General features: G+C 55.1%; 1 protein-coding gene across 28 annotated transcripts in view; it reads left to right on the forward strand.

The window, feature by feature from the left end:
- Window positions 1-12,191, forward strand: part of CAMK2B (calcium/calmodulin dependent protein kinase II beta) — a 67,752-nt gene that overhangs the window by 2,924 nt on the left and 52,637 nt on the right. For 8 of the 28 annotated variants that reach the window (XR_012489407.1, XM_074312111.1, XM_074312112.1 and 5 more), the window contains exons 1-2: window positions 8,323-8,417; window positions 8,534-8,671. The exons of the other annotated variants lie outside the window; for them this stretch is intronic. Coding sequence is in view for 7 of the 8 variants with exons in the window: in XM_074312111.1 (XP_074168212.1) it covers window positions 8,338-8,417; window positions 8,534-8,671 (218 nt within the window). In the remaining variant the exon portion in view is untranslated. Of the gene's footprint in view, window positions 1-8,322; window positions 8,418-8,533; window positions 8,672-12,191 lie in introns of those variants that run through there. 28 annotated transcript variants of the gene reach the window in all.

Below are 12,191 nucleotides of genomic sequence, written 5' to 3' on the forward strand. Positions count from 1 at the left end.
GTTTGTCCTCCTTTTTTGGGTATTTACACACAGATAGAAGTGTCCATAAGTAGTACATAGGATTCTTGGTGTGTTTTCTTTTAACTTTCCATAAAAACCCTGAAGCTTGTGTTTTCACTCAGCTCAGTGTTGTCGGCGTCTGTGTGAGGTGACACGCTGTGGCCTTTGACTGCTGCTTGTGTGTAGTGGCCGTGACGCGGCCTGGTCGCACCGCCCGATGGCAGCTTAGTTGCTCCCCGCTGTGCACCTCCAGCCCCGGCCTGTGTGCTGGGCACCAGTGGGCCGTGTCCTCGCGCGCTCCTGGGTCCCTGCGTGCCCAGGCCCCCCAGCCCCTCCTTGGTCTCTGCAGAGGTGTTTGTGCTCAGGCTCCCGCGCCTTCCACTTTTGGGGTGATCTCCGTTAAACTATGGGTGCTCTACATAGAAGAGAGCTGTTCCCCGGAGGTTCTGGATGTAGTTCAGGGTCCCCTCCCCTTGGGGCATGTGGCCCCCCAATGACCTGGAAGGAACATGCCACTTTGAACTTGTGATTTTATTTGATTCCACTTGGCCAGGAAGTCCCCACCGCCAGCATGTAACAGACACAGACCCGCTGCCCAGGGAGGGTGGGCCACCTGTGTCAGCAGTACCCCAATGTCCAGTCCAGGGCACCCCCATCCCTCCCAGCTCCCCAATCTCAAGAGGCCAGAGCTGACCTTGGTGTGTCCTTGGCTCCATCTAATGTGTCCCAGTGGCGGAGAGCAGGCCCTCACTGGCCAGTAAGTGCGCTGTCACCTTGCCAGTGGCTGGCTAGGTGGCTGATAAACTTGGGACATTCCCAGCAGGTGAGGTGTTGAGACCCTGGGCTGTGGGTGCCTGGAGAAAGGGTTTGGGTGGAGGAGGAACCATCCCGTTTGCTCCCTCCCACCCACTAGCACTTCCTGCCACGAGGCCTTTGCTCATTCCTCCAGCTGCTCAGCGAGGTCACGTTCAGGTCTCAGCACCCGATCCCCTCCCTGCCCACCCTGTCCCCCTCTGTCTTCCCCTGGCACTGGGCAGCCTCTGACACAGAGGTTTGGCTTGGGGACCCTGCCCTCAGCTCTGTCCCCTCCATCACCCACCCTGCACGTTTGAGTCGGGGGTGACAGGCCCCTGCGGCTGCGTCTGGATTATGATGCAGGTATTCAGACGCTCTCGCAGGCTGAGCTGCTGCAGCGTGCACACGACGGTGGTGCCGGCTTATTACTATCGAATGGTATTTTTATACCATAACCTACTTTGTTGAGAGCTAAGAATATATCTTGTGCTTGGCCTCGGTGTTCTTTCTCCTTGGGTGGCAGTCGCTAGCAGTTAAATGCTGCTCATTATATTAGCTTGGTCTGCAATCATCGCCCCTTGATGGAAGAGGTGGCTGAGGCCCTGACACGCCCTCCAGGACCGAGGCCACAGGGGCCAGGGTTTGCTGCAGGTAGTCGACTCTGGAACCCATCTCTGCTCCTCCCAGGAGCTCTTGACCTTACTTTTCTGAGGTTTAAAACTGCTGCTGTTCCACTGCTGACACGTGCCGCCTGTGGTCCACTCTGACCCTCAGCTCCTCAGGGTCTCACCTGTCCTTAGTGCTGTTCATCATTGTGCTTTTCCATCACAAAGCGCTGCCCTATGGCTCCCTCACCTCGTCTCTCCATGGCAGTGAGCACTCTGCCCCCATGTGGGATCAGCGAGACTTGACATTTTAGTTTATTAATTAAACAAACTACAAGGACAATGTTGTCTCATAAAAAAAGCAACACATGTATGTGTGGTAACCGTGACTTTTACACTTACATTTCCTCGCTCCCCAGAGGACCCTGGACTGTGATTTAATGTCAGTGTATGCTACCTATTTGTACACAAGTACGTGTGCACATCACACACACACGACTGAAAACGCAGACGGAATCACCGTATACAGACTCTGCGATTTGTTTGCCCCCAGCCTTCTTCATGACCATCCCTCCACGTCTGTCCTTTCTTACAGCCAGAGCCTGCCAGCAAGCTCAGAAGCAGGGAGATGTGTGTGTGTGTGGTGGCCATGTTTTAAAAACCAAATTGGGGACCCATCCTCTGACAGACGTGTCAGAGGCAGGAGAGGGCCCTGTATGTGCGATGGTGCCCCAGGGTCATCTGGGGGCAGGACTGGTGGATGAGCGACGGCCTCGTGTTCCTGGCGGGTCCGCAGGGACGGCACAGAGGTCTTGTTCAAAAAGCCCAAGACTGTGTTCCTCTCTGTTCTGGTTTGGGGGATCCCCCCAGAGTAAGAGAGAGAGATGCAATGTCGGATCTTCTTTCTTCCGCCGAAAATAAAGTTCTAACAGAGATGGTTCCCTTAGTGAGTCCACACAGCTGCCTGGAATCTAAGCGCTTTAGAGGGCAGACCAAGCCGAGGTGACAGGAGCAGCTCCGATCCTTTGACACATCTCGTCCTCCCTGAGGCCACCTGGTCCAAGAAAGGTGGCCTTTCTGGAGATTTCAGGTGTATTTTCAAAAATTTAGTTCCCTGTCTCTGATGAAAATGGGATCTGATTTGATGATTTGTAAAGCATCGTTCAGGGCGGCACGTCACTAGTAGTCAGTGCAGAAACATGCCCCCTTCACATGGTAGTATCACGTAGGGATGTGTATTTTATTCGTGTAAAGCTCTGGGTCTGTTTAAAACAAAATACCCGCTTATGTCAGAGAGCTGTTGCTGGCTGCCCCACCTCTGGGTGGCCTGGCCTCCCAGCTCAGAGGGTCACTGGCTTTTGCATTGGCACATGATCCTGGAATAACTCAAGTTAGGATTCTCTGTTAAGCCACATATGAGCTTTTGTTGAATTCTGGAGCACATTGGCGATAGCTGGGCAAAGACATAAGAACAGCCTATGAGGAAGCATAAACCGCTGCCGTGCGGGGCAGGGTGAGAGGCACCGGGAGCCCAGCTGCGGAGCCGACGGTGAGGCCCGGGCAGCCAGGCGCTGACCTCCATGAGCCCGTCCGTCTTCTGACGCAACGCCCCGGGGCGTCCAGCTGTCCACATTGGTTTCTAGTATCTTAAAAAAAGTAAAAAGAAACAGGTGAAAAGAACTTTAATAATGCCTGTATTTAACCCAGTATATCTAAAATATTATTTCAACATGTAATCAATACAAAAGTTATTGTTAAGCTATTTTCTTTTAAAAAATATTATGTCTTTGACATTTGTTGTGTATTTTACACTTACTGCACATGGTGGTTCTGTGGCTACATGTGGTCACTGCTGGACAGAGCTGGTCTAGACCTTCAAGGTCATTCCTAATATTATTGTGATTTTGCAGTTTTTCTGGTGCCTTTGGCTCTTCTGCAGACTCCTTCACTCACTCAGCTAGTCTGCCCTCACACTTACCACTTGCCCGGCTTTTCCTAGGCACTGGGGACCCAGGGTGAGCGAAGTGGAGGGTGCCTGCCCTCGTGGACCTCACGATGGGAGACGGTGTGAACACTGAGAAGCCCGTGCGTGATGGGGACGCACCAGCACCGCTGCTCCAGGAATAACTGAGGAAGCTCAGGAGGCCGCAGTGGTAAGAAGGGCAGTGAGGCTACGACAGGCGGGAAGCCTCAACTCGCTGAATTCAGGGTGGAAGAGAGGGACGTTGTCAGTGACCTTCCAGAAACAAAAGTGTGATAAGGTAGTTCTGTGAACAACTGTGCACCAAGAAGTTAGAAAACACGTGAAACAGTCATATTCTTAGAAAGACACAAGTGACTGAAATTGACTCAAAAAGAATAGAAAATCTGAATAGACCTACAGCAACTAAATTTTAAATGCCCCACAAAGAAAGTCCCAGGCTTAGATCACGTCACTGGTAAACGCTATCAAACATTTAAAGAATTGACATCAGCCCTTCACAAAGTCTTCCAAAACCCAGAAGAGGAGAGAGTTCTTCTCAACTCATTCTACGAAGCCAGTGTTACCCTGATACCAAAACCAGACAAAGACATCAGAAGAAAGAAAACTACAAACCAAGATCCCTGATGAATACAGATGCAACGTCCTCAACAAAATACCAGCAAAACGAATCCAGCAGCCTGTGACCATGGCTATACGTTATGACAAGTAGGATTCACCCAGGAGTGAAAGGGGGGTTCAGTATATCAGATTCACCCAATGGAACGCACCGTGTTAACAGAATAAACGAAGAACAAGCCGGAGGACTCCCACTTCCCGACTTCACAACTAAGTGGACAGAAGACAGAGGGGAGCGGCTGGCACAAGCGTGGGCAGTGTGGCCGAGCTGGATACCTGGGCCAGTGGACTCGGAGAGTCTGGAACAGAACCCTACATCAGTGGTCAGTGGTTTTTGACAGGGACGACAAGACACTTCAGTGGGGAAGGAATAAAGGTCCACTCAACCAATGCACAATGGGAGATCCACGAGCAAAGCAAATGAAGTTGGAACTCTCTCTAACACTGAATATAAAAGTGACCTCAAAATGGGTCATAGACCTAATTGTAGGAGCTAACTCTGTAAAATTCTTAGAAGAAACATGAGTAATTTGGATTTGGCTGTGGTTTCTTAGATACGACACTAAAAGCACAAGCAACAAAAGAGAAATAAATACATTGTACTTCATCACAATTAAAATTTTGTGCTTCAAGGGAAGCCATCAGGAAAGTGAACAGACAGCCCGCAGAGTAGGAGGAAATACTTGCAAATCACAATCTGATGAGAAACTTGTATGTAGAACGTTTTAAGCACTTACTACTAACAGTAAAAAGACATAAATGACCCAATTAAAAAATGGGCAAAGAACCTGAGCAGATGTTTCTACAAAGAAGTTACACAAGTGGACAAGGTGCTCAGCTTCCTTAGTCATCAGGGAAACACACATCAAAGTCACAGGGGAGGCCACTTCAGTCCCACTGGGATGGCGACAGTAAAACAGTGACAGTGCTTGTGAGGACACGGTGTGGAGACCCTCATGCTCTGCTGAGGAGGTGGGACAGTGCAGCGCTGTGGGGACGGTTTGGCAGTTCCTCAGTGTCCCTTCCTAGACCTGTCCCTAAGAGAAGGACAGAGATGTCCGCACAGCACTTCTCACAGCGGCGATATCCAAACAGCCAAAAGGTGGACACACCCATATGCCCACCAGCTGAGACATGGGTAAAGAAAACATGTCGTGTCTGTGCGATGGGACGTCTCAGGCATAAAAACACGTGAAGTCCCGCCAAGCAGGAGACGCAGCAGCGTGGAGCTCAGCGACAGGCCAGGCACAAACGCCGCGTGTTGCGTGACTCCATCCACACGGGGCATCTGGGAAGGCGTCTGTGTGGACCCCAGAGAGCCCGGGCTCAGCATGCAGAGAGGATGGGGAGTGACTGCTGCTGGACAGAGGTGTGTTCTTGGGGTGAAGAAATGTTGCAAACTTAGATTGTGGCAATGGACGTACGCCTGTGGACACAGTGAGAACCACTGAACGGCAGCCTTACTTCCGCAGGTGAGTTGTTTGGTGTGGGAATTACATCTCACCACAGATGCTGAAAATACATGAAACCCGTGTAGCAAAAGCCAAACCTCTGGGTCCTGGATCTCAGGTTCGAATGCCGAGAAGTGAGTTTCACAGAAGTGAGCTCTCTGCTGCAGCGTCCCCTCACCTTTGCTGAGGAGCAGTTGTGTCACCAGAACGTGGCCTCGTGGTGCCTGAGGACAGGCTCCAGAGCACGTCCCCTAGCTCACTTCACCGCAGCCACAGCCTTCGCTCTGTCCCACACCGGGGTGCCTGTCACCACGCAAGGAAGCAACTGAGAGCCTCCTGTAAGCTGGAGGGTGGAGGCTGGTGTGGAACAGACAGCGGGTGTGTGTGCATATGTGTGCGTGCGTGTGTGCGTGCGTGTGTGTGTGCGAGAGGCTGGAAGCTGAGACCCGCCCCCCACCCCCACCCCCAGGCCCCAGCCTGCCTCTTATCCCCCAAATCTCAGTATTTCAGACACCACGGCCCGGCCGGGGGATCTTGGGTCCAGCAGGGTCTCAGAGCAGGCGGAGGACATAACTCCAGAAGGAACCACACGGGGCAGCAGCCTCCTCTCCTGGCTCTGCCGGGCCAAGTGCTGGAGGGTGAGGCTCCCTGACACCCGTGGGTGTGGTGACAGATGCGGCTGGTGGGGGAGGACATGTTGTCAGCAGGATTGGCAGTGACGGGAAGGGCTGGAGTGGGGACCGAGGGGGCGCCCAAACCCCAGGCTCCATCATTCCAGCACCTCTGGCCCCCTCCTTCACGTCCTCAGCTGGGGTTCTCTCTCTTCTTGGTCCCTCTTCTCTCTCTGCCCCTTCTCCAGGTTCGGGTACCCCATTGTTCCAGTGTGGGTGGGCCTCAGGGTCCCCTCGCCTGTCCTTGTCCCATCCTTGGAGGATGTCAGGTCTGAGTGGAGCCCTGGCAGCAGCAGGGAGAGGTGTGGGGCGCAGACTGTGGTGGCCTGAGATGGGCTGTGTGTTTTCTTCACACTATAATTCTCTGGTCGACACGATCGAACACTGATCTGCAGAGCTGCACATGTGACGCCCAGCAGGCAGCCCATCTGGTGGGGTGTCACCCAGGCACTTCCCGGTGTGGTGATCAACGGGCGACCCCTCACTTTGTTGGGTGGACACCTTCGGGCAGAGGACTTGGGGGGCCGGGTATGTCCCCTCCAGTTCCCTCCTCTCCTATCTCCCTCACTTAAAGGGTCCTTAGGGGTCTGTCCAGATGCCATCTTGGGGACCAGTCCTTCCCCACCTGCTCATCCTCAGTGGCTCCTGAGAAGGGAGCACTGGGCTTCGAGGCTCCTTTAGTCACAGTCATCGCCACTGATTTGCAGCAGGTGACCCTCCCTCTGGGCTGAGCCATCCTGATTCTGGTCCCCTGTGCCCTCAGCCTCTGGGACTGTCAGTTCTTGGCATCCCCAGAGACCTGTGCTGTCCCATCTCGGGGCACATGGGGTCTTTGGCCTCTGTCCCCACTGGGGGCATCAGCCAAGGCCTCTGCCCGGGCACTGCCACGTGGATTCAAGGGGACAGTGTGGCCTGAGCCCAGGTGCTTTCTCTGTGTGGTGGGGGCGGTGAGGTGGGTCCTTCCCAGCAGTGGAGGGGGGTGGGCGAGGGTGTGACTATGGTGAGGGTAGGTTATACCGCAGGGGTCGTCTCTCAGAGCATCATCGTAGGGCCAGTCCCACAGTGTGTGGGGGGAGGGCACAGCCCTGTGCTGCCCCTCCTGTGTCCCCTCCCAGGGGCTGCGGCTTTCCTTGCACTGTTGCTGGGGCAGGGCCACGGGGGACCAGTAAGGAGGACACAGCTCAGAACCGACGGCGCCTCCATTTCTCCCAGCTCATCCATCGATGGACAGGCCGCCTTCCTGTGCTCAGACTGAGCAGAGAGCCCGGGGCTGTGGGCCCGGCAGCACCACCTGTGCCCAGCCCATCACAGCGGCTTGCTCCTCTTAGTTCATGGGTTCCTGTTTGGGACTGTGGATTTTTTTCTCTCTAAATTTCTCTTGTTAATAGAGGTTCAAGTTGGATTTGTCACATGGTACTAAAGGAGCTCTTGAAAAACACCATTTTAAAGGCAGTTTCTTTCATCCTTAATGACTTCCCAGAGACAGGGCTGCCAACGTGACCCCGACGGACATTTTTTGTGGCAAAATGTACGCTACCTCAGTTTACCGTCTGGACCATTTTAGCTTAGTGGTCTCACGTACACCCTCATCATTGTGCGGCCACCCCCATCATCCATCCCCGGAACTTTCTCATTGTCCCAAACTGACACTCTGTCCCCATCAGACTCCAACTCTGCACACCCCAGCCCTGTCTCTGCACTGAGTCGTGGGGACCGTGCACATGTGGACGCACAGTGTCCCGGTCCACCCTCACTCAGCAGGTGTCAGCCTCCCTTCCTGCTGTGGGCTGAGCCATAGGACATTGCATGGATAGACATGTTGTGTCTCCCCACTCGTGCCAATGAACCCTGGCTTGCTGTCACCTTTTGGCTCCTGGAACAGTGCTTCTGTGAACATGGCTGTGCAAAGAACATTTTTAAAGGACACAGTTGTGGTTTGCTCCCACAGGCCACGACTTCTCATCACCAGCCTTGTGGCTCTGTGGTTGTAGTTCCCCCCGGAAAGCAGGAGGGCTGGGTCGGTAGCTTTTTGGGGCCCCCGGTCTCTGTGCGTTGTTTCTGTGGAAGCCACACTTCCCTCACCTGAGACCTCACAGCGCTGAGGTGTCTGTGAGCTGACCACAGTGACGTCCACATTCCTGGGGATAAAACTGCAGAAGAACAAGTGCTCATGGACCTGAAACAGAAACAGAAACTAACCCCTGGAACTTGAACGGATGCACACCTGCCAGGAAGAAAAAAACGAGGCCACAGAGGCCATCAAGTTCGTCCTGGGACACTGCTGTCTGGCTGTCAGGTCTGTCTGTGTGCGGAAGGCGGGCCAGCCTCCTCCTCTGTGGGCTGCGGGGACTGACCAGTCCCCTCCCAGCTGGTGACTGCCTGGCACTGATGAGGGGACGCCCTCACTCACAGGCGGCAGGGAGTGACTGTGTGTGGGTCCAGCCGTCCTGTTCCTCCTGACTTGGCTTTGGGATGCCACACTAACGACGAGGGACACAGGCTGCTTTCCAGGGCGCATCGGCCCTTCCCACCTTGCAGGGACCATCCCAGGTGTGCAGACGTGGAGCTGGGTCAGTCACCACCCAGGGTGGCACTGAGCGTTCTGGGAGGGGGCGCTGGAGGGTGGGCCTGCCTCTGGGGGTCCCGGGCTCAGATTCTGGGGGCCATCTTGAGAGCACAGTGGCCTAGATGTGATATCAGTGTCCCCAGGCCAGGTGGCCTTGGTCTGAGGTGGGCGGGCAGGTGTGAGTGGCTCCTTGTGGGAACCTCCCACTTTGGGGAGAATTGAGCACCTGCAGTGAGGCCCTCCACTTGTGGGCCTGGCCTGGTGGTGTCTCTGTGGGACAGCCTGCAGCATCGAGGGGAGGCTGGACAGTGCACTGGAGGCATGAGCCTGCGGGGAGAGCAGGGCGGGGCCAGGCCAGCCGCCTACAGTGCCCCTGGCGCCTTTGCTGAATCCTCCTGGGCCCCTGGCCTGGCATCACTGAGGGCAGCTGGCCTTGGGGAGAAGCAGGGTGGGGCTCACGTGCACCACTCCCCAGAGACCCCTGTGCAGAGGCAGTGGGTGGGGGGCGTGGGGCAAGGCCCATGGGCAGCTTCCAGAGTCCCCAGACAGGGTCACACCTCCACAGACACACTTCTGTCATCTTCAGAATGAAGGTGATGTTGACTTCTTCCCATACTCACGTTTTTATCAATATGAAAGTGTTTACAGTTATTTGTCAGGAAGGTACTTGGCGCTCCCTGTCAGAGCATGAGTAAGATGGATGTCCTGAGTGCCCCAGCTGGTCGGAGCGAGGACAGGGCAGGCGTCCAGGACGGGCCAGGACCCTGTCTGAGCCAGCTCTTCCCAACAGAAAACAGATTAAAAAGTCAGCAATGGTTCTGGGAATCGCTGTCACTGGTCTCTGGTCATTCAGGTGAAGTGACCTCTGCTGGGATGGGCCAGGAAGGGTTGCTTCACACTGTGGTGCCTGGGGATCTTGTGGGGAGTGGGACATGCAGGGATGTGTGCGGGGCTGGTGACCGCAGGGGCGTCTTCTCTGCCTCTCACACCACCCTGTGCACTGATCTTGGGCTAGCGGTCACCTGCATCCCCTGGCACAGCCAGGCCTCACCCTTGGGACACAGGCAGGGTTTAGGGGCCCTGTCTCCCCCTTCTTGGCAGTGTCCCTCCCACCCTGCTCCTCCCACAGAATGTGACATCAGTGTCACACGGACATTTGAGGGAGAAGTACAGGTACCCTCTCAGGTCACAGGTGGGGTGAGGGGTGGAGGGGCACACACAAGGCTGCCACCTGCAGGCAGGTGTGGGGGACACTCTGGCTGTGTCCGGTGAGGGGCTGGGTCCTGGGGGCAGAGAGGAGCGTTCAGGTTCACCTTGTGGGCAGGGCCTCTGGGCTGCACGTGGCCAAGGGCTGACTCCTCACATACAAAGAGCTCTGACAAGCTGATAAGAAAATAGCCGCAGATCCAAGAGAGATATGGGGAAGCTCCTGAGCAGGCTGTTCACAGACAGAAGATGGAAATTCAGCTGTGGGAATGCAAAGATCACAGATGAACTAGAGCCACCACTACCCGGTCCCCAAGCTCACCTGGCTTCAGACACTTGGATGGCTCTTCCTGGTGGCCCAGATGCTGATGAGGCCACAAAACCAGTTTCCTGCCCCTCCTTCCTGCAGCTGGTGAACTGAGGCCCTGGGAGTGGGTGGCCCTGGACGGGCCTGAGACCTGTGCGTGGGCAGAGAGAATTCCAGACGTGCCTCCTCCTCCGGGCGGAGCTGTCCAGCTGCAGGAGGCCCACTGGTCGTCCTCCAAAGGGCCCGGGGGCCTTAGGGCTCCCATCCAGGGTCTGCAGAGGCCGCCGCAGCCCGCACTCTGGCCTGGCAGCAGGAGGAGGTGCCAGGCACCGAAGGGTCCAGGGTGGTGCTGGCACTCTCCACCCCTATCCCTCAGCTGTCCTCATCGAGGTCTTTGTGTAATGTCGACCCGCCATTCGGATCACCACCATGGCTTCTGGGGGATGAGGCCCAGTGTGGTTGTTGCCGAGGTTTCCTGCAGAATGTGGGTCATCCGAGAGAAAAGGGGAGAAGAAGAGAGACAGAAAACAACACAGAACTGGGGGGAGGGGGTGAAGCACATAGGCCTGCCAGCCTGACCCTCCAGGAGCCAGGGGTGGCGTGTGTCCACTGGTCAGGCCAGATGGAAGTGAGCCCTCAGCAGGGCTAGCCCTGCCCACGGCCCCTCCTGCCCTCCTGCCCTCCTGCCAAGGGTGTCCCCTCTCCTCTGTCGTGTCCTCAAGGGCAGCTGGACTGCCTGTCCCTAGAAGGCCTTTGTCCTGCTCAGGACCTCGTCCACACTATGCCCCATCACAGTGTGTGTGTGTGGCGGGGGAACTGGTGACATTTGGGGTGTGCAGAAGGAGGCCACACTGTTCCCTGGTGTATTCCCCGTCTAGTGGGAACCGGTAAGTGTTAACAACTGGGGGGGGGGGGGCTGACAGATGGTGCTTGCACTTCCCTGTGGTGTAAATACAATCCCCCCCCCATGACCAACCTGCCTGAAAATTTTGTTCTCTAGCTGGTATGAGCTGGCCTGTGGGCCAGACCAGGGGGACCGCGGCCTGGCCCCTTCTCTCTGCGCTGCAGTGGGACCCTCCTCCTCGGCTTGGCTGGAGAGCCGAGGGAGAAGACACTGCAAACGGGGGCAGCCATCCTCATGGTGGCCGGGTGCTGTGGGCCTCAGCGAAACTCTGACACCTGCAGTGATGCAGTGCTCGGTCATGGGGGAGTTTTGAGGCTTCAGTGTGAATCTAATACATCTGTTCTTATGGCGTTTGCTTTTCTGCCAGAGGTTAAGCCCTCATCATGAAGATACTTTGTTGTTGTTTTTTGCTACTTAAAAAAACACAATACACTTGATTTGTTAGGGCTATTTTATGTTTACAGAAAAATTGGACAGAAAGTAGCGCGTTGCCCTATTCCAGCTCCCAACCTGCCCCTGTGCCCTTCTCTGTTACATCTCGTGTCTGGGTGTGGTTACAGTGGCAGCCAATATTGCTACATAGTCACTGACGGAAGTCCACGGTTTCCATGGGGTTCTCTTTATGTTGTATAGTTCCAGGCTCACAAAGGCCACGCGTCAGCAGCGTTTCCGATCCCGCTGCTCCCTGTGCATCCCTCCTCCCGGAGTCACAGACAACCAACCCCTGACCTTCTCACTGTCTCCATGGTTTGCCTTTTCCAGAATGTCACACAGGTGGAACTGTACAGCAGGCAGCTATTCCAGACTGGCTTTTGTCACTTACTTATATGCATTTAAGGTTCCTCTCTGTCATTTCATGGCTGAGAGCTCATTTCTTTTTATCACTGAATAATGTTCCGTTGTCTGGATGGACAGTTTATCCACCCACCCACTGAAGGACGTCTCGGTTGCTCCAAGTTTTGGCAATGGTGAATAAAGCTGCTGTGTTTACAGGTGTGCACGTTTTCATGGGGACACGTTTTCAGCTCTTTGGGTAAATACCAAGGAGCATGATTGCTGGGTCAATAAACGATTACAGTGCGTTTAG

This window comes from Rhinolophus sinicus, linkage group LG09 (genome assembly GCF_036562045.2).
Source record: "Rhinolophus sinicus isolate RSC01 linkage group LG09, ASM3656204v1, whole genome shotgun sequence".
NCBI lineage: Eukaryota > Metazoa > Chordata > Mammalia > Chiroptera > Rhinolophidae > Rhinolophus > Rhinolophus sinicus.